Raw genomic sequence first — 20,818 nt, 5'->3', positions numbered from 1 at the left:
ATAGCTGCTTCCACTTTGAGTTGTTTTTCTGCAAAATGCTTTTAGTGTGGTTTGATTTAGACCCCTGACCAAAGCTGATGGAAGGACTCCCACTTGACTCAGCAGGCATTAGAGCTGAGGTTTTTTGTTTAGATAGAACTGCTTATGAATCCCCAACGGCAGCAGAGATCAGAACCTCTTTACCATTAAACAGGTTTTACTACTTGTAAGTTTACTGCATCCCTGTAACATAAAAGGTTATTACTGGGAAAAGTACAGAGAGCATCAAAAAGAATTGTCAAAGGGATGAAACAGGTCCTGTTACAGTAAAACTTTAAACATATTGGAAAAGAAATAACTGATGTGGGATATAGAAGAGATCTAGCACCATGAGTAGCATGGAAAAGGGGAAAACTGAATCACCTCCTCTCTTAGAAGACTGACCAGGTGGCATCAGATAAGACTGGCAGCTGCAAAATTCAAATCAAAGGAGGTATTTCATGAACAAAACTTAACTACACACTGGGATTTTATCACAGGAGGCTATGGGAGCTCAGAGTTCACATTATTTCAGAACAGGCCTGGACAAAGTCCTGGGAGAACACTAATTTAAGGACTGTTAAAAATAACTCCTTGTTCAGAAAGTCCTCAGCTATCCAGCTGATAGCATATACTAGGGAACTATCACCATAATTTTGTCCTGTTCTTTTTTTGGTTTTTTTTTCCCTATATATGTGCTAATGATCACAATCAAAGACAGTAATACACTAAAAGGACCTCTGGACTGGACTGGTACAACTATTCCCATGTTATTCTGAAAAAAACCCATAAAAAATCAGGAAGACAAAATTGCATCTGCATCATTTCTGCAGCTTGTTTAGGTAATGGCTTATTAACATGTTACTGAATTGCACCTAAAATTATTTCCAAAAGCTGGAGTGTGGTTGACAGTTAAATTTCTAAAACCACAAGTGACTTTGTCCCTGCACATGTACGCTCACAGGGTAAAGTAATGAAGTACCCAGTCAGTTAACAGCAGCTTTGTCCTCTTGCAATTTCTTCTCCATTTGACTTAACTGGTTCTGATGGAGAACTTTGCCAGTTAACTCAGTGGAGTGAAAGAGCATCATCCCTTCCTGGCTGCAGCCTTGGTGCTTACACAATGTGTGACACGGGTCGCTTTGCCATTGTGCAATCAGTTGCAGGGAAACTTCATTAACTTAGCTAGCCAATTAGAACGGATTGGTATCCATTCCGGTCAATCCTGAATTAGACATGAGATCCCAGATGTACGGAGATTGGTCAATAGTTTTGCAGCACTGCAACATCATGAGTGGCACTGCTACAAGACTGGTTTTGCCTCAACATGACTAAAATACAGCTAAAACAATCTTAGCTGCTGTTACAGAAACAGCCAGTAATCACTCCTAGCACCCATGAAAGTCTGCACATGAAAAAAACCAGTTTTGCTTTTCCCTTTCTGTGCAGTTTTACAGGACATTCTGCACGTGCCATCTGTCTGAGAGCTTCAATCAGAAATAAATCTCCAGCAGGGAGGAGGGCTGCTCTCATCTGCCAGGAGGATGAAGAACCTGTAGTCAGGGCTCAGGGCTAGAGAAAGGTGTCTTAAGAAAAGCATTTAAATAAAGACAAACCCAAAGGATCTTTATTTTATTCTATAAACAGGTGGCCAGAAGCAAGCTGCTTTCCTTAGGGCAAGAACGGTTATGTGCACTTTTGCCCACAAAGCCTTTTTGACCACGGCGTGCATTTAAACACACCAAGAAATGACAGCCTAAAGCTGATAATGCAGAATAATCTAAAGCCCTTGATCCTTGAAATCTGCATGAGTACCATGAATTAGATTTAACAAGCAATACAATATTTTAAATCTATTATTCTCTTAATAGGATGACAGATCATTTGTATCTCATACAAACAGAAATAATGTTCCTTGTTTCCTATTTGAGATAGAGGGAGAAGACTGTTTTCATCCTAAAATAAGGTTTACATCCTACTTTACAACTGCACCACTAATCCTACGTTTCACCTTAACTAACATTTTGATTTCCAATAATTAACTAGTGTGCAACAGAAGTTATTTAGTCTCAAAAAGAAATCAACCTGAAAACCTACTTCTTGCAGCAATAGAGAATAGGAGAGTGACACTTTCAAAGTACAGTGTATTACTAACAAATTCTTTGCTACACATATTTTACCAACAGCAGCAGCTCCCTAAGAAAAACAATGCAGTAGGAAGCGCTTCCCCTTCTCTTTAGAGTGGAATCCAGAGCTTTTCATGCCGTGGTACTCACAGAAACTTGCTAAAAGAAATGTTCATCTGACATATTCTTGTTCCAGAGCCTTTTTCAGCCTTCAGGTTGGTTTGAGTTTGTTTTTAAAAGAGAATTCACAAATAAACGACTGTTCTGCAGTAGGAATGCCTTGCTAAGCTCTACACACAAGCTCCTAATAGCTGCTGGTTGCTCTTACAAAGCAGGAGAAACCCTGTAGTAACCATTTACTTCATAAATATGCCATACAATCAGCTAGGGCACAGGATAGAGCTAACCCCATTACAGTGCCATTACAGGGCGAGGGATTTGGGCAAGGCTGGTGCACAGACACTGGCTTTGCTACTGGTCTTGGCCAGAAGGAGACCCTCAGCCATCTCCTGCTACTAAGGCAGCAAGCCCAGGGGGGATTTTGCAGCTGTCAGCCCTGGGGGCTCTGCTGGTGGCAATGGAGGGGATGCTGAGAGTGGCAAGGAAAGGCTACATCAAAGCCTTGCAAATCCACATTCTGCTTTGGGAATAGCGAGGGGCCGCACTTCTTTGCTGACATCCTCCCCAGGCAGCCAGTGGGACTGATTGATTTCTTTTTAATTATTATTACAGTTCTTTAGGGGGCTGTTGTATCATCCATAGTGGGCTTGGCAAAACACATGCTCCCTCTTTTGAAGGGAAAATGGCCATAGTTTCATTTTAATTATGCAGCTGGTTATCAACTAACACAGCACTGACAACCTCATTACAAACATTTTCTACTCTGGCCAGGACAGAAGTACTTTGCTCTCAAGCTTTAAAAGTCTTAAATGTCTGTCAACATCCACCAAAGTTGTCCTAAAGAGAACTGAAACCGAAGACATATCTGGAGATTACATGTTCCAGAAAGCATGTAAACATGCGGCAGAGGGACAGGAAACACTTGGGGGTGAATGGGAGACCCCCAAGGCACTTCAGATCCTGCTCCGTGTTATCTCTGAAGTGCAGGAGCAGAGCACCGATGTCTGGACAGGGAAGGACAAGGAATCATATTCACAACCTGTGTTTGTACATGTGCAAATAAAAGTGTGTTGGGGTTTGGAAGCAAATTTTCACACCATTCTTCTGCAAAATTGTTACCTTTCCAACTCAAGCCATACACCTTCAAGAGTGCTTTTAGCAGATCAGTAAAATGGCATCTTCTGAAATTAATAAAACCTCAATAACTAAGACAATTATCAGTCTGAAGGGGAAAAAATGCTGATTCATCTCTGTGTATTGTAGCTAACGTCCTTCACAGAGGTCGGTTCAGATCTAAATTTCTAAACAGACTAACTTCAAGAAGACGTTTGAAATATCTGATTTTTATTCACTTGCTCTAAGATGCAGGCAGCACCAACAAGGGGTATTGCTCTTAAAAACCTGCCATCTGCAGCCTTATGCTAATTCACTTTTTAAGGAACAGAAATCACTGTGGAATGGGAATATGCTAAAATCCACAGAAGATATGGATGTAAAAGCCATCATGGGTAACTGCTTTTTTTGATGCCAATCCAGCAGCCTGGGATTCTTATTTTCCACAAAGTTTTTCCTCCAACTTTCCCTCCTCCCAGGGATGTTAATGCTTGGTATAGATAGCTTCACATTTATTTGTGGAGGAAACATATAAATTTCATAACAGCACCCACCAAACCGTTCTAAAAAGCTGCTTGCTGGTCACAGAGGGAATGTCAGTATTTTGTCCTGCTCAGTTGTCTATCTTTTTCTGAGTTGCCTGTAAGATAGAACAGTGTTTCATGCAATGACAGCTCTTGCTCTACAAGCCACCACCTATTAGGGATGGGACCAAAACCATACTAATTTTACAGAGGAAATTTCTTTAGTGCTGACTGGGTTTCAATTCAAAGCAGCAACACAGGCGGTGAGAAAACCATCTCTCAATGGAATCTCACAGTTTCTCTTTAACAGCCGTGTCCATCTTTCTGCCTAAGGCATTGGCAGTGAATAAATAATAACAAGTCTCCCAGTAAAAGATCTTTCATGTAACCTCAGGAGACCACTTCATAAGAGCACAAGAACAATGGCAACAGATCAGAAAACCATGTAGTCTTGCATCCTGTCTGTGACAGTGACAGCCATCAGATCCTTCTGAGGAAAGTACACAAAATTCCTACACAGGCAGCTGAATTACTCAGAGGCTGGCTTAAGCCTTCCCAAGAATTATAATGTGTTATCCACATAAAGATCTGGTCTTTCAAGATCTGGCCCTGACAACACTCCTGGTGGCATTCATTTCCACACGCTAACTGCTCGCTGATAAGTTTTTGCAGTGCTTTCCAGCAAACTGGCCCGTACTGACTGTTTCTGCATTACGAGGAAAACAGAAGAAAAACACACACCCTACCTTTTCAAGAGGTTTGTTACTTTATGTGCTTTTACAGTACGCCCCTCCCCCCCTTATTTTTAAGGGCCAGCAAATTAATAATACAGATTATCTTTAAAACTACTCTGTAACAAGGAAGTGAAGGGTGTGCATGTGAAGACAAAATGTGAGGACACGTTTGGGCGGGCTGGCTGAACTGAATGAGACACATTGGCCAAGAGTGTCCTGTGTGTTGATGCATTTGCTGTCTAGTTTCATTATAAGTCACAAATTCTCTAAAAGACAAGGAAGGACCCCTCTGTGCTTTCACCCTGCACCCTGAACTAATCCTTGTTTGTTTTGTTACCCCTGTCATTACACTTGCACAGCCACAGACACTGCGTGTTTAGACAAAAACAATTCACCCATAGCTGCAAGGGCCAGGAAACAAACTGCCAAACCACTAACCCTGACGATGAACAGTACAGCACGGGTCAGGATCCACCAAACAGCAAGATCCACCTGTGGCAGAAAACAAGGGTCTAGCCCCTCGGCAGCTACCATGCTGCTTCTCCTTACTGTATGCCAGGTAACTCCTCCTGTGCTTCTCTTTGGGACTGGCACCTGAAGTACAAGAGGCAGGCTTTCCAGGCAGCCCCAAACCCCACCGTCCTAATGTGATCCGCCAGCGAGCCAGAGGCATTAGGAACATGATCTCAGGACATCCAGAGCACCCTCAGCTCCCACAGCTTCGAGAGTCCAGCATACTTCAGAGGGAGTCTCATCAGCATTTAAACAGCAGTGGGCTGAGCACAGGATAGGGGTCACAAATACCTCCTAATTCCTATCCAATTCCATACCATGCCCATCAGCACTTGAACAACTCTCTGCCAGGGTACAGAGCCACAGGCTTATCAGTCTGCTTTTTCAAATGCCAGCCACATTTCAATAGTTTTTTGTACCACAAAGTACATACAAAGAAACATTGCTATCGACTGCAATTTGCAATTACATATTGACTAGTAGGACAAGAGAGCTGAACAAACAGCAGGCAACAAATAAACACCTACAATGACAAGCAGTCTTCATCCTACAACGAAGAGGGATCACCCAGTACGTAAGAACACCTCTCTCACAATTGGAAGTGGCTAGTGCTATTTGACAGAAATTATTCTCTGATTCAATTTTGCTGCCAGTATTCAGAAATGCTCTTGCCTCTCGTTCTTATAAATGGCAATTTAGACAAAGAGCAAGTGTTCCAGGGTGGCTGGGTGGCCTTCAAAAAGGGATAAATTCATTTAAGGAAATTGTTGAAATACCGAGTGGCTGGGTGGCCTTCAAAAAGGGATAAATTCATTTAAGGAAATTGTTGAAATACTGACATATCCCCATGTTTAATTTGCCATGGTTTGTAAAAGGAAAAGCATCATAACTACACCGAGAACGAATCCGGTCTCTGTCTGTCTTACAGCTGTTACTTACAAGATTATCACCCACATCAATTTTCAGTCTCATCCCTGACTTGCAAAACCACTTCAATACCAAGCTGAACTGCAGCTCCAGAAGTGAGCCTTGCAACTAAACTCGCATCTGTGAGTAAAAGAACATGACCTCTGTAAAAGATCCCAGGGTTAACAGTAGTTTCAATAGCCACTGTGCACGACTGGACCCCGTTCTAAATAATCCCTCATTTTAAATTTCTTCTGACTAATACCCTCCTGGAAGAATGAGTACCACTGAAAAACAACATAGTGAAATGAACACTGCAATGCGCAAGGTTTACAAATGCAATGCCTTCATGCATCATCAATTACATTAATGGAAAAAAGGAAAGACAATATTTGGTGAATCTAGGGATTGTTAACATATTAAAAAAGCCCATTTCAATCAGGCATAAATAAGGGGAAGGTGAGACTGATGACTAAGCAGTGGCCCATCTGAAGTTCAGCGCCTATTCCATTCCCCTTCCCCGGGGAGCACACCATCATAAATGTCCCCAGATGCCAGCTGAGCTTTGTTATTAGCAGTTCTATACAGCTGAAAACTGCATCTTGGGGGAAAACTTGTCATGGTGTTGCCAGCAGTTTATTTGTCTGGTGACTAGACAATGGAATCTAGTTTCTGGACTATGAATCCATAAAGAACAAGTTCAATACGTACAAACAAGGAAAATTAACATGTCTTTTATACACAACGTAAACATTTTCTCAGCTCAGTGTGTCATATACTGTATTGTCCAAGTCATTGGAAGGTGTAACATGAGCAGCTGGTAGGAATATCTCACTGGGGAGCCTTTAGGGAAAATTCAACATCCATTGTATAATATCCTGTATTATTACCTTTTCTGCCATAAAACATCCTCAGTGAGAACAAGAGCAACTTTGGACAACTTGCTTTTCAGGAAAATCTGTTCTCTCTCTCTGTGCGTTTTTTCCCAGAGATACTTGCTTTTAGTATTTTCTTTTTGTCTTGCCACCCTCACTCCCCCTTCCAAATATGACATATTTTGTATCACACTTGCTAATAATTTGCCCTATTACTACATCCATAGGTTTCATAGCCATTAGCACGCAGCATGACTGCTACGTTAGCCAAAAAGCTGGAAGTAACTGAAGGCTCGGGATGGATAAAAGAGAAATGAAACCACCTGCACTTCTCACATGGTGATGCCAGCGGATGGAGGCAGGGCACTGCGCAGACCCACACCACACAGGTCACCCATCAGCAGATGAGATACACGTTTGTGGATTTAGCCTCACCGGTCTTGAGAGGAGCTGGAAGGTCATGTTTCTGAAGCGTGCTCAACTCAGTTTCACTTCACATACCCAAACCTGAACATCCCTTGGGAAAAAGAGATTTTGCACAGTAATGACTAATAGCCCAGGGCACTGGACAGCACTAGAGCCAGAGCAGGGCACTAGTCTACCAGCTTCCACTTATTATGGTATTCACATCTAAAACATCTGTCCCTTGACAGCGACTCTGTAGCCAACAAACTCCAAATACCTTCACCTAAATGGCCAACTTGCAAGGCTGGTGTTTTGACAGATGGTGACAAGTACCAGTGAAAGCTAAATGCCTTGGCAAAGTAGGTTTCTTTATAAGAAGCCCTCATCACATTTTGCAAGAAACGCAACAAAATAACCCTTAGAGACAGATCCTCTTTCTAGGCCCACATGACTAAGCAAAAGCAACCACGTAGCCGATGACAGTTTCAGCACCCTGAGCTATAGTGACATAGTAGTATTTATATATTTATATATTCCAGCAGTGCTCCTGTGAACCCCTGCTTGGGGGACATCACATGGGCAACGTTTTGATGGTAGAAGATGTTAATTTACGAAAAAAATGGGGGATGATGGGGGGGACGGGACCAAACCAGCAAAACTTATAAGGCATTTTCATGTTCCTGTTCTGTAGTTTTACCTTCAAGAAGATTGAGAAAGGAGATTAATTTATCTAGTCAAACACTTGCGTGGTTATCACCATAATAACTCTTTACATCAGCCCTTCTGAAATAATACCTATTTTTAGTATCAGGTTTTTAAAGGATCCTCAACTCAATCACTAATTTTGAGCTTGCAATTTACCCTGTGAGCAATTTTGCTGGTGGAATTAATGCCATTTAACTACTCTGATTTGCTGGCACAATTAGTAAGTTAGGCATTTATGTATCCTAAACTACACCTGTAAAACGGAAGGCTGCTTTTAAAAACAGCTTAAATATGCTTAAATTAAATGCAACTGAGTTCAACTACACAAGGACCTCTAAAGCACCCTGCACATTCCATAGGAAGCAAAAAAAAAACCCCAAACCCGCACCCTCTTTTTTTTTTTTTTAGGTGGCAAAGTTATTCTTTCACTCACCCATCTTTCCTACATGACTCATTCTAGTCACAAAGGTTCTTATGAAATAGTACCTTTCTTTGTCAGACTTTGTCAATGATTTCCAGTGCTCAAAAGGTGTGGCCAAGGGCACTAAGGCAATTTTATTGTTATTTCTATTGCCAAGCAGGTTGAACAAAACCACAGGATGCTGAACACACAAGCACAGCACTGCCAGCTAACACCATCAGTTGCTGTGGGGACCAGGACCACTCAAATCCCAATGTGGGTAGAGGTAAGGATAGAACCAGTAACTGTGATTAAGATGCAATTAAAACCAAAGAATTTGGACCATATTTCAAACATCCTTCTAGGAAAACAAAACGAAAAAAACCAACAAAACATAACAAACCCAACTCCCAAAAAATACCAGACAGGCAAATCCTATCCTGAAAATTTCACTCAGCCAAAACTCTTAACAAGGTCAGTTTTAACAAGCACCTCATCACCGGCTTACAGGGTAGGTGATTGCCTTGCCTCTATAAACTGATGATCTAGCAAAGAAAGGAAACAGGGGAAAGACCCGAAGAAGAGAGCACCTTGACAGTGCCATCAGCATAATTGTAAAAAGAAATCAAAGCTAAAACTGGTTTACCTGTGCTGCCTCCCTAATTCACTTCCAAGTCTACCCCAATAGTAATTTATTGTAACTACCCATTTAAAATTTGTGTGGCTCCAAATAAGCATGTTAAAGTTATAACTTCGTAGCTCTTGAAGGCAGCTCTTCACAGGAAAGGTACATTGCTATTAATACTCTCAAAACTACTGTCCCCACAAAAGAATAAATTAAGAGTTGCACATCTCCAATTCTGCTCATCTACAAAGAGCCAGAAGGATGATGCAGTAGGAGCATATGTAAAATAAATCTTGCTTCTGTAAACATCAGTGAATGAAAAGGTAGTAAGGAGGAAATTACTAAAACTGTCCAAACGTTTAATTTGGAATAACCTGATGCATATCTGAGTGGGGGAATAAAAGATGTCATCCTTTCCACTGAAAACCAACACACTTCCCTGCTCACAGCAGCAAAGAACACAAGAATGCATGTGGACCCCTCCTCCTGCTATTTGTCTCATCAAATAACTGTTTTTCATCTGAAATTTAAAAACCTAAGCAATCCTCCGTCACTTGATTAAAACTTGAAAACAACTAAAGAGACTTTTAGCAAAAAATGTGTATGTACATTTACATTTTTGTGAGAACTAACTCTGAATTAGGGTAAGTAATGGATTATGGTCAGTCATATTTTTCCCTCCAAAACCAGGTACCCTGCATAATCTAAACAGAAAATTGGTCTTTGCTTTATAACCTTACATCAGCATCCAGGAAAATTCCTGGAATATGTTCACGTCTTGGGGGTAAGGGGAGCGCATTAGAACATTTCTTTTGAATTGGTGCAACAATACACCATTCATGCGATTCAGACTTACTTGTGTTAATTGGAATCTAGTTCTGCAGGCTGGTAACGCTACCGAATACCGTGAGCAATGTTCACTTTTTACATAACTGATGCCCTGGAAAATGAGTCACTCCTCCTGAAGTGTGTATGGGTTTACACATGGGAGTCACTGCAGCCCGTATGAAATGTAGTTGCTTCTGCCTGGAACACACTACCTGTTTTGAGTAGCTTGGAACAGTTAAAGCCTCTGGTTCCCCAAATTGTGTTCCACAAGGTAATAGCAAGTTCTTTGCAGCCAGCCACATAGCAATATTACTTTTATAGTTGTCTGATGATAAACCACTATAAAAATTTGATTGTAAGGATGCAGAGTGGTTTGGTACACTGCCTAAAATGCTTGAGAAGCACTGGTTTGGAGGAAAAGCCACCTGGATCTCAAGACAAGACATTACAGAAGTAAAATGATCACATGGACTGGTCAAGGACCCCAACACTCCCATTATTATGAGAACACCCTGGCACTTCCCAAGGCTACTAGATGTCTGCTGTATTACAACAGCTAATGCCAGTGCTCTTTGCTTCATTGCAAGACAGTACCTTCAGCACTCCAGAGCTCCTTCAGACTCTGTCAAGACAATATTTGGTTTACCCAAATGATATCTTTCTCTCTCAAATCAAACCCTTTTTCCAACAGCAATGCTTCCAACTGTACTATGTTAACTTGGAAATCTCCCAGTGGGCACAGAGCAAGTCTGACCTCTTCATCACCTGATCTCAGATCCCTGTATGAGTAGAGCTGCTTACATTTTTCACAATACGGTATGTTGCTCTGAAGAACTGTAGGTTTGTGCTCTAAGAAAATGAGAGCTCCTCAGGTGTGGGAGGCAAGACAAAACCAAAACAATCTTAAAATAAATCTTTTAAGGCAGAGCACTTATGGGTCCCCTGGGATGAAGCGTTTAAATATACAAAATGTACTATAAAAGTTAGCACTGTTTTCTCACTCTCAGTTCATAGAAGACCCTGATCCAACTTCCGTTAAAGTCAAGGCAAAATACCTTCCCCTTTGGGCTAACACCTTTAAACTGAGTCCAACAGGTATCAGTAGCAACTGTATGCACAGATCTAAATCAAGTTACAGAGAAGAAATACAGGGCTTCTTCTGATTTAGACCATACACAAACACTCCTCTGGTCACCACACTTGAAAACTAAACTTACAGGCTCAGTGCAAAGCAGGAATTAAAGCTAAGCAGGTTTTCCACTTGCTACCAAAAACCTTTAGAGGCACTGCAGAGAGGGAGGAAAAAAAGTGAGCTACTACTCATGAGGTATTGAATATAAGTACATACCTCTTTTCCAGCAACTGGTAGCCTTCAGATGTCTCATAACAGCATTAAAATACCTGGTAATGTCATTCAAGCATTCATCTCCCTCTTTCAGAATGCCAAATATGGTGTTAATGAAAAAAGCAAAACCAGCAAGACTAGCCCTTCTGAACTATTTGTGCATGAAACACACAATAGAGGGCAGATGCCTGCTACATGAGATTGCATAGCTGGCATTAAGAGGAAGTTGTTGTTTAAAAGAATTACACAATACTAACAAAAATCCTGGCTTCCACTCTAAAGAGCTTGAATGAAATTCTGAGGTTTGGGGAACATGTATAGAGGGAGATGGACAAGCTACGTTAAAAACTGTTAGGACTTGGGGTGAAATGATAACTACTTCTCCAAAATCTGTGGGAAACCTTTCCCCTCATTATTATAATAAATTAGAGAAGTGAACGCAACCTTGGCAAGAGATGCTTGAACTACAGCCTAAGGGAAAATGGGCCAATATCTACTTACAGAACAGACATGCCACAGGCAGCAAAAGTACAAGTTTCTCTTGCAACAACCAGCCCTAGTACCTGCCCTGTCTGAAAGGCCAATAGGACAAACCTTCCTTCTGCAACGCAGGAAGACAGGATGGGAAAATGAATTGTTATGTTGTGTTAGTGGCCATGCAGTACCATAAAATCAAGACATTAATGAAGACAAGCCAATCTGGAGAGCTTCCCTGTTCTAGTAGCCTGTGCTCACTTGCTGACATGTACAATAAAAAGACAAAGTGCAACATTGCCTCAAGCACTTATGTCCCATCAGCAGGAGGGCAAGGACACCTTCCCCTCCCCTTCCCTGCCCCTTCTCCCCCACCAAAGATTTTTTACTTTGCATTCTAGGGCTGCCCATTGAGGGTGTACACTGCAAACAGCATTTTTATAGTTTGGTCCTTGGTGCATAGGGGACTGGGCTAGGGCACAAACACATTTTCCTATAACCTGCTCACTGATTTGCGAAAATACTTTCATTCTTGATTGCAGAGGGATTTCCAAATAGGCTTAACTGCTTTCATGAATCAGCCCCTCCAACTGCCATGACTTCTTAGCACATCAGATAGCATTCTAGCACACAGGAAAAAAGGATTGTCAGAAATTGTAAAGGACTTATGCAGGAAATAATCAGGCTCTGGACTATCTCAACTCTACCTTGATAAGTAAAAACCTACCCTTGTCACACATAAATCGAGGCACATTGAACACGGAGCCCCGTTTCTTGAACTTCATTGCTTAAACTAGAGCTGTCCTATACAAACTGGTTAATCCCTAGATCAGTGGCACAATACAGAAGGCTGGAGAAATTCAGAAAAAAATTATACAAAATCAAGTATGGAGGGGGAAATGGAGAAAAAGGTTTTGCTAATTGTTGGTACAACTTAGAGGATTTCCTTCTGGCAGAAAGAGAGCTCCACTTCGTCCCAGCATTCAGAGCCCCAGACTGCCAGAGAAGTAACCTGGATGTAGAAATGGCTGGGGGAAGGGAAGACGACAGTGGTGTGACGGGCTCTGGGTAGGACATGGTGGTCCAGACCATTTGCAGTCGTAAATCGAGAGCAACCACAAAGCGTTCTGTCTTGTCTTCTGAATTGCACACCTGAAATACCAGGGCCTTGAGAGGTGCTCTGGTGTAAGAAGTCAGACACTTAAAATGAAAGCCCATGGATTTTGAATAAAAACCAGGAAAGTTTCCAGAATATGAGTTCTTCTGTTCTAGCAAGAAAAACAGTTAAGTAGGTGCAGTAGGAAGTAAATGATGAAGATTTGATTCAGTTATGCATAGCAACAAATGAGGAGCAAGACAGTATTCAGGTAGAAGCAGATGGTAGAAAAGAAACATGTGGCATCTGCAACTTATGTAAGATACACATATTCAAAGTCAGCATCCAGAGGAGGTAGTGTCTATGTGGAATAAATAAAAAATGTTACAGCAGTATAGGCTGTCATCATAAACCAATGACAAGACAATGGGAGTCAAAGGGAGCTGAAAGCCAAATCTTCAGTTTAGCAAGTCCGATTTATCCCATCATCGCACTCCACCATTTCAAGTCCCGTAGTCACTGCACGGGCTTATAGCCCAGTTGGTACAGCCACAGCAGAGACAACACCAGAGCTGCTAAACATACTCACAAGGTTGCAATCTAGTGCAAGGTTACACTAGGTTGGCTCAAGAGGTTGGGGAACTCAGGTAAAGCTTGCACTCTTCAAATGAACAGAGGTTTTAGCTGGAATTGACCCTTACAGGAAAAACGAGCCCACAAGACTTCAGAAAAGTCCCTGGCATTGCTAGGCTTCCTGGGAAACAGGGGCTGAAAGACATTTGGGAGAATGCCCACCTCCTTCCACATGAGAAGAGACAAGCTCTTTCAGAGCTCCAGTTATGTATGACTATCCACCTTTAATGAGTCCTTCCAGAGCTCTCACTTCCTTAAACTTCCTTGATTCTGACCTTAAAGTATAAACTTTTGGTTACCAGGGTTTCCTCTAACAACATCCCTGTGCACCTTCTGAAGACAGACACTCTTTCCCTCTGCATTTCAACGGGATCCTTGCCATATCCTCCATTTGATGCCACACAGTCCTGCTTGCAGAAGTCCCCACCGTTTTACGTGCCTTCCCCTGAGCTTCAGCTGCCGAGGCTAGAAGATTAAGGTGCCCGTTAAGAAGGACCAAATTTCTGGGTCTAAGCATTAACCTAGTTGAATGCTGCGTGTTCAGGAACTCGACCGCAGTTCTCATTCTGGCTCTGCCTCAGACCTGCTGTGTGACTTTGGGCAGGTCATTCCTCCCATCTGGTTACCTTGGTTTCCCCATCTGTAGAAAAGGGCAAGTCTCATTATCCCTCCCTATGTAAAACATCCTGAGATCTACAGAAGACAAACGATATTGAGAGCCAGACACTATTATTATTAGAACTTTGGTGTGCTAAATAGACGCTGGCAAGTGACACAAAAGTGAAATAAATCCAAGGGCAAGGAAAGCAGGCAGCAATAAAGCATCAAAATTGAACAAGGAGGGGAAAAAATCAAGTGAAAACCAGAGTACAGCACTGGGGCACGAGTCCTGTGGTCTAGAAGTAGTTTGACAAATCCAGTTGTCTTTGTGGTTTTTGAAGCCTGTAGGTTTGCTGCTCCTACCTAACTCCACACATGGGAAAGACTTTTTGTATGGTTTGGCTTGTAAGTGTGTAAGTGTATTGACTGACTACAGCTGTACAGCTCAAGGAGGCAAGGAGATGCTCCATCACCTTTTGAGACCAGCCAGGATAATCCTTTCTCCAGTTGGGAAAAGCAACCAGTAAGGAACGAAAAGCACAAGAAAGCCTGGATACAGACCTGTAGGATAGCTAATTGAACTTAACTAATATATAAATAACTGTGTAGGTAGTGCTTTAAAAAGGAAGATCAGCACAGAATTACAGCATCATCAATGACAACTGAGGCTCTGGAATCAACATAGTTATATGCCTGTTACTGCACAATGCTCCTGAGCAAGCAGCAATCGTGATCCATCTGTCAGCATGTCCTTTGCTGTCACAAGATCCTTGCTGCAGAGACTACCATGTTCTGCTCCTTTCCATTATGGATAAGGCTGGAATGTCCCTGTGATTTTTCTGTACAGAGAGTACACAGTTCCCCTCTAACCAGTTTTCATTGTATCTCTTAGGCAAAAAGCAGCTTCTATCTTGGGATTAATATAAAAGAAGACAAAAATTCGAATTCTGTCTTTGCAATTCCTAAGAAACCCGTCACCTTTGCTTTCCAGTCAGCAGTAGAAGCGGAGAGTGTATGAATTGGCTTTTGAACGTTTGGAGCGAGAGCTATGAGACTGGCTGTGCCTGCAAAGAATGGGTTATGGTATGAATGCAGGGTCATACATTGCCTTTGGTGGATTTCTTTTCCACTCCCTGTTTGTGTTTTCAGTACCACTGCTTCCTAAAACTGCGTGCAGCCTTGTTTCTCAGTTAAAAGGATTTTTTAAATTATTTTTAAAGTCTGTTTGATGAGTGATATGAACTGCCAGTGAGTACTACATTTCACTCCCCCTTATTAACATTGTAAATTAATTTAGGACTCATTTAGATGCAGGATTAACAACCTGAGGACTAATCCACTCTTTATTCAGAGGACATACTCAGGATGAGCAGTCCTTCGTCTCACATCAGTCAATCAGTTAGCAGGACCATCTCTTGGGAAGAAAATGATATTTCTGTCTTTGCTGGCAAAGGAACTGTTCAAGGTTAAGGCAGAGGTCTGGGAGATGTCAGTCCTGGTCCCAGCTCCACTATAGGCTTCCTCTGCAACCTTGGTCAAATGCTTTTGCACTCTGCACCCATTTTCCCCTATTTGCACATCTAGAGAGGTCAGACATAGAAAACAGACAAAAGATTAACAGTAGTGTTTATGGTGGTTTAAGGCAGCATCTTTTTTATTTCGCCAGGGTTAGCACTACATGGTCATGGGCCAGCTGCCAACACAGAAACTTATTAAGCTGAAGTAATACATTTAATAAGTTTTCAGTTATGTGCCCCTAACCTTACTTACATGAAATGTTTTTATTTTGTAAGCACTCTTTCCCTGTGATAGCACTGTGATTAATACATTATCATCTATATTGCAAGACTAAAGTCGAGCCCTCAGTTTCCAGATCAGCAAAAAAAACCAAGAGAAAATGTGGCTTTTCTTAAAGCAACAGTTACCAGTTACAAAACTGTCAGCAGCAATCTTGCAGTATGTTTTCAGATGCCTTGTGTGTTTGCTAGAGAAATAAATAACACTTCTTGCAATTAACAAATGAAATGCTGTGTTAGAGCTTAGCTCTTACTTGCTGTCAGTAAATCATCTGCAGAAGGATTTAATCCACTGAGGGGAATGAAGATTAAATATATACTTTGGCAAGTGTCGTTTTCCACCAGAATATTTTCTTGAAGACATTTTGCATCTAATGATACATTAAGGACCTGTTCCTCTGAGTACAATAAATAAATACAAATAATTGCTGCAGAAAAGAGCCTGACAGACAACCAGTGCCACTTTGGGCATAACTGATTGATGCTACTTATAACCAGTAACACTTGTAAAGCTGAGGCCTTCTGTTCTGGTCGTGTGCTGCACACATCAACTTAGCTGAACTCTGAACTCTGCCATCCCAGAAGGAGATCATTTTTAAAGCCATAATACAAACTGTTATTAATTGTCTGCGTTGCAACATTATCAAGAAGCTGTAACCACAGATGAAGACCCTGTTGTGCCATGGGTTGCAGAAAATCAAAAGGAGGAGATACTGCAGTGCCTCGCACAGTTTGAAATCAAAGGGCAAATGACAGAGCTCCAGAATATTCTCACCTCTACTGTGATCTTTAAGACTGAATGATTTTATACACTTTATTGTTCGCTATAGTTCCACAGACAAGCTCCTGACAGGCGTTTGGTATCCACTGTGACAGCATAAGAAAAACAGGATGGAAAAAAAAATATCTTTCTGGCACACTATTTCTAATCCTAATTGAATTCTAATTTTTTCAGAGATATAGTTGTTCCAGTGTGGTTCCCTCAGACAGATGAGTGACAAGACAGCTACAGCACCAGAAATCTATGACTCCAACTAACAATTCTGTAGGAAGTTTCCAAACCAGACTGTTTCTCTCCTTAAAATACTGCATTTGCTCTCTGGCTGGTCCTTTCAACTCTCCATAAAGATCAAATGTTCTGTGATAACTACATAAGACTGTTCCTCAATGTCATCAAATCCAGCCCATTGACAAAGGCACTCCCCTAAACCACCTCAGGGCAAGAGGCCAGAAAAGCTGGGTTTGTCCTGGGGTTGCGCAGCTCTGTCTGCAGACATCTGCAACATTTAAATGTTTGTTACGTTAAAAGGACATCACAATTGCAATAATCCTTCCTTAAACACAAGGAGATAAATGCCTGGAGCTAACAGCACCAAAATCATAGGGATATTGTTAATCCATGAGTTACCATGAATGCAATGATTGTTAGCCTTCCCTGTACTTGCCATCCTCAGGTACTTGTCCTGATGAGTTTTACATTTTCATGCCACACTGTACTCCCAATTATTGTACATTCAGCAGATTCTCTGTGAAGTACATGAAGGGCATCATACATCACACTTATTACCAACCTACAGAGAATCAAGAGAAGTGAGAAGAACAGGACCCCACTGTTGGTTTATCATGACTTCTCTTATCTAGGGGAACTAGCCATCTCCTATTTAAATTTAATTGTCATAAGCAATATCATTAGGTTTACTTGCTTTTGGCCTATTCTGCACTCAAGTAATTCTGAGCCCTAACCTCCCACCCACTGGCAAATCAAAACCTAAAAACCCGTCATGTCCACTCATCTTCCTGGTAAGAGTATATTTCACAGCCAATGTGCCCAAGGGCCATAACGGAAAAAATCTGAAAGCACCTTTCTGAGAAAAGGAAGGGTACAGAAAGCAGTGAGAAAACAAATATTCTTACCTGTCTGTAATAAGCCAGCCCCACTGTCTTTGACTCCAAAGTGCTGCTGGATGTCTAGTAACACACCTACAAGGAAAACAGAGAGAAGAAACTCAGTGCCTTCAGCCTTTGAAAAGCATACAACTCAAACCTTTAGTGAAGCATCAACAACGCTTCAAATTCCAGTAGTTTAGACACACCACTTCTCAAGTTTGCACATTAGCTTCTTTTCTATACATGCACACTCAATAATTTTGGGCTGCTGCAAAAAAAGCAGAGGTAGGTAGATAGAACATCATGCAAAGAGCTTCAGAATGAAGTCCTCACGCATGAAAAACTGGTCTTTGCTTTCTACTTAAATAAGGTTTCTTTTTGTTTGTTTTCTGCAGAATCCAGACCCCTTACTTCTATTATTTTACAGAAATATAGGAAAACTGATTCTGCACCTTTGGTGCTTCAAATGGTTTGACAAGACAGACAAATCCAAGACAAGTTTTAACAAATCTTTGCTGGGAGGAGATATGACACATTGATAGGAGCAATGATAGAAGTTTCCATGTTTAACTAGCTCGGGGGGGGGGGGGGGGTGTGTGTGTGTCTCATTTCCAAAACGAATGCAGGAAATAAATTTAAAATAGTTAATAAAAGTGGGTAAGTGACCAAATGCTTAGCTTTAAAGCAACTAAAAGCAGAACAAAACCCAACCTTCTCACTTCCCTGAACCCCCAATATACTAACTGGCATAAGCAAAATTAACAGGTTTTGCAGTATTTACACATTCAGCTAGACTTAGCACTTGGGTATCAAACATAAATACATGTAATATGAATAGGCATGCTTCTGTAAGCAACTAGCCAACAGAGAAAACCCACAAAAGAGCTTTTATAACTCATCTTGGACACAAATATGCCAAGCTGTAGACGGTCCAGTTGTGTGAGATACAGATATAGAGGCCTGATCATTTGTCTATGGTCTAAACAAACCACACTCCGACTTCTTGGGTCTGGAACAGAGACAGTTGCTCTCTTAATTTCTGGGACTTCCTTATTTAGGCTGCTGTCTTCCCCAAAACTGAGGAAATGCAAGCTTCTTTTTTAAAAAACAAGAAACACCATTCTCCAACTATACTGAACATCTATAAAAGTTCACCTTCCGATCAAATTTGATCTGAAGGCTTTATCCAGAGTGATTCTGCTCATCACTGCAGGTCACGGGAAACAACTAAGCACCAACCTGAACCCATTCACCATAAATATCTTAGCTTTGGGACTGCCAGGATCACACTAAATGACAAACACAGAGAGACAAAAGACACATAGATAACTATTCCCAGAAGACATCTGCAACAATGCCAAGAAAAGAGACATAAATTAAAGGTACTAAAGGAAATAAAGATACAGAGAAGGAAGGAAAAAGCAGGAAAGTTCATTTGTCCTATTCCATATTAGTTGTACATCACCATTTCCTCAGGGCAGCATTCAAGTTGGCTTTAGACTACCAATATCTGCCCAGTAACATCAGTTCAACCTCCTACAACGATCCCCACTTCCATACCCTCTCTATCAGACTGTTTAGCACCGAGCAAAGAAGGCTAAGGGTGGAGAAGGGTGTAAAACTTATCAATACCTGATAGGAGAGGGGATAAAGAAGACAAAGCTAGGCTCTTCACACTGCTGCCCAGTGAAGAGAGGCAAATGGCACAAACTGAAATCCATGAAATTCCATTTAAATACAAGAAAAACCCTTTTTACTGTGAAGGTGGCCAAACACTAGAACAGTTTGTCCATAAAGGTTGTAGATTCCCCATTGCTGGAGATACTCAAAACCCAACAGGACACGGTCCTGAGTAACCTGCCCTAGCTGACCCTGCTTTTAGCAGAGGTCTTGGGTTAGATGATCTCCAGAGGTCACTTCCAACCTTGATTATTCTGTGATTCTATAATTTTCTGAAGTATTGAGTGACTGATTATATCCAGCCTAACACAGTGTTCCCCTGGCCTTTCTTTTCCTTTGGAGCATTGCTGTCTACTGTAATTCCAACAGGAACTTCTTAGCTTCCTCTTCGATGGCAGATTTACCTCCATTTTCAAAGTGCCCTGGCATTTTGTGGCTGTCCTTCCTTCGTTTGCTCCATTAATAAGTGAGATATCATTATCCAGGCAATATCTGATGAACAAAAATAAATTCTGCATTTGCCTAGCAAAACCCTCTGTGGCATAGATGACTTACATACTCCCCTTGGCATCTCACCCTTCCACAAAAAAATGGTTCTCTTGCAACCCAACCTCCTTACTTAGCTTAACTAGATCTGAACACCTTCAATTTGTGCTCCATTATTGGTTGGCCCAAAACTTCCCACACTAGGTGAAGCTCAGCAAGTTAAAACAGCTTGCGGTTACTATAATCCCAATGTTACAGAAGATAAACCCATCAACATTCTTAAGAAGAACGTGCAAGAATGGAGAAGACACCAAATACAATGTTTTCTTATGCTCTCCTGTCATCCATCACACTCAGTTGTGCTACACAGAACTGAATTATCCTACTAACTCCCTGCAGCTGAGCCCCAAGCCCTCCAGCTGGAGAAGCCAAGTCAGCGGGATCCAAGCTCTCCTTCCTTTTACAGACACATTCAATACAAGACTTAACCCAAGCAGGTATATCACTGGGTGGTCAAATTGCCCATTCACCTCCCGATCCACAGGTGAACGGCTTTCTGGTGGATGCCATGCTCCAGTCCAGCCCATCAGCTTGCAGCTTCTTTTATTTCAGTAACAAAGGACTAAGATTTGCACCCATCTTCCTTTCAGAATGGGGCTTCAACTCCCACGGACATAGAAACATAGAAATAATTTCGACTAGAAAAGACCTTTGAGATCATCAAGTCCAACCGTTAACATTATAGATTTTCATTTTAATAATTAAACTCTGTGAACAAGTATATTACCTAAAGGCTGCACAGAAAAACAAAGTAGTAGAATACTAAACCAGGGATGCTGCAACTGTACTGCTCCCTGCAGATGCTCTAATTAGGATGGCAGCTGATGAAAAAATGTATTCTGAAGCTGGTGCATACAGACTACCTTGAC

The 20,818-nt window shown here is 41.5% G+C and overlaps 1 protein-coding gene across 4 annotated transcripts in view; it reads right to left on the bottom strand.

The window, feature by feature from the left end:
* The window catches only part of LOC130157691 (sphingosine-1-phosphate transporter SPNS2-like), a 141,456-nt gene that overhangs the window by 85,421 nt on the left and 35,217 nt on the right, over positions 1 to 20,818 (bottom strand). For all 4 annotated transcript variants that reach the window (XM_056357610.1, XM_056357583.1, XM_056357593.1 and 1 more), the window contains exon 2: positions 17,751 to 17,816. In XM_056357610.1, the coding sequence (XP_056213585.1) occupies positions 17,751 to 17,816 (66 nt within the window). The remainder of the gene's footprint in view (positions 1 to 17,750; positions 17,817 to 20,818) is intronic.

This window comes from Falco biarmicus, chromosome 1, assembly GCF_023638135.1.
Source record: "Falco biarmicus isolate bFalBia1 chromosome 1, bFalBia1.pri, whole genome shotgun sequence".
In the NCBI taxonomy this organism is placed as follows: Eukaryota; Metazoa; Chordata; class Aves; order Falconiformes; family Falconidae; genus Falco; species Falco biarmicus.
The sequence above is the reverse complement of the archived record's forward strand: the minus strand, read 5'-3'. Positions and strand labels throughout refer to the sequence as shown.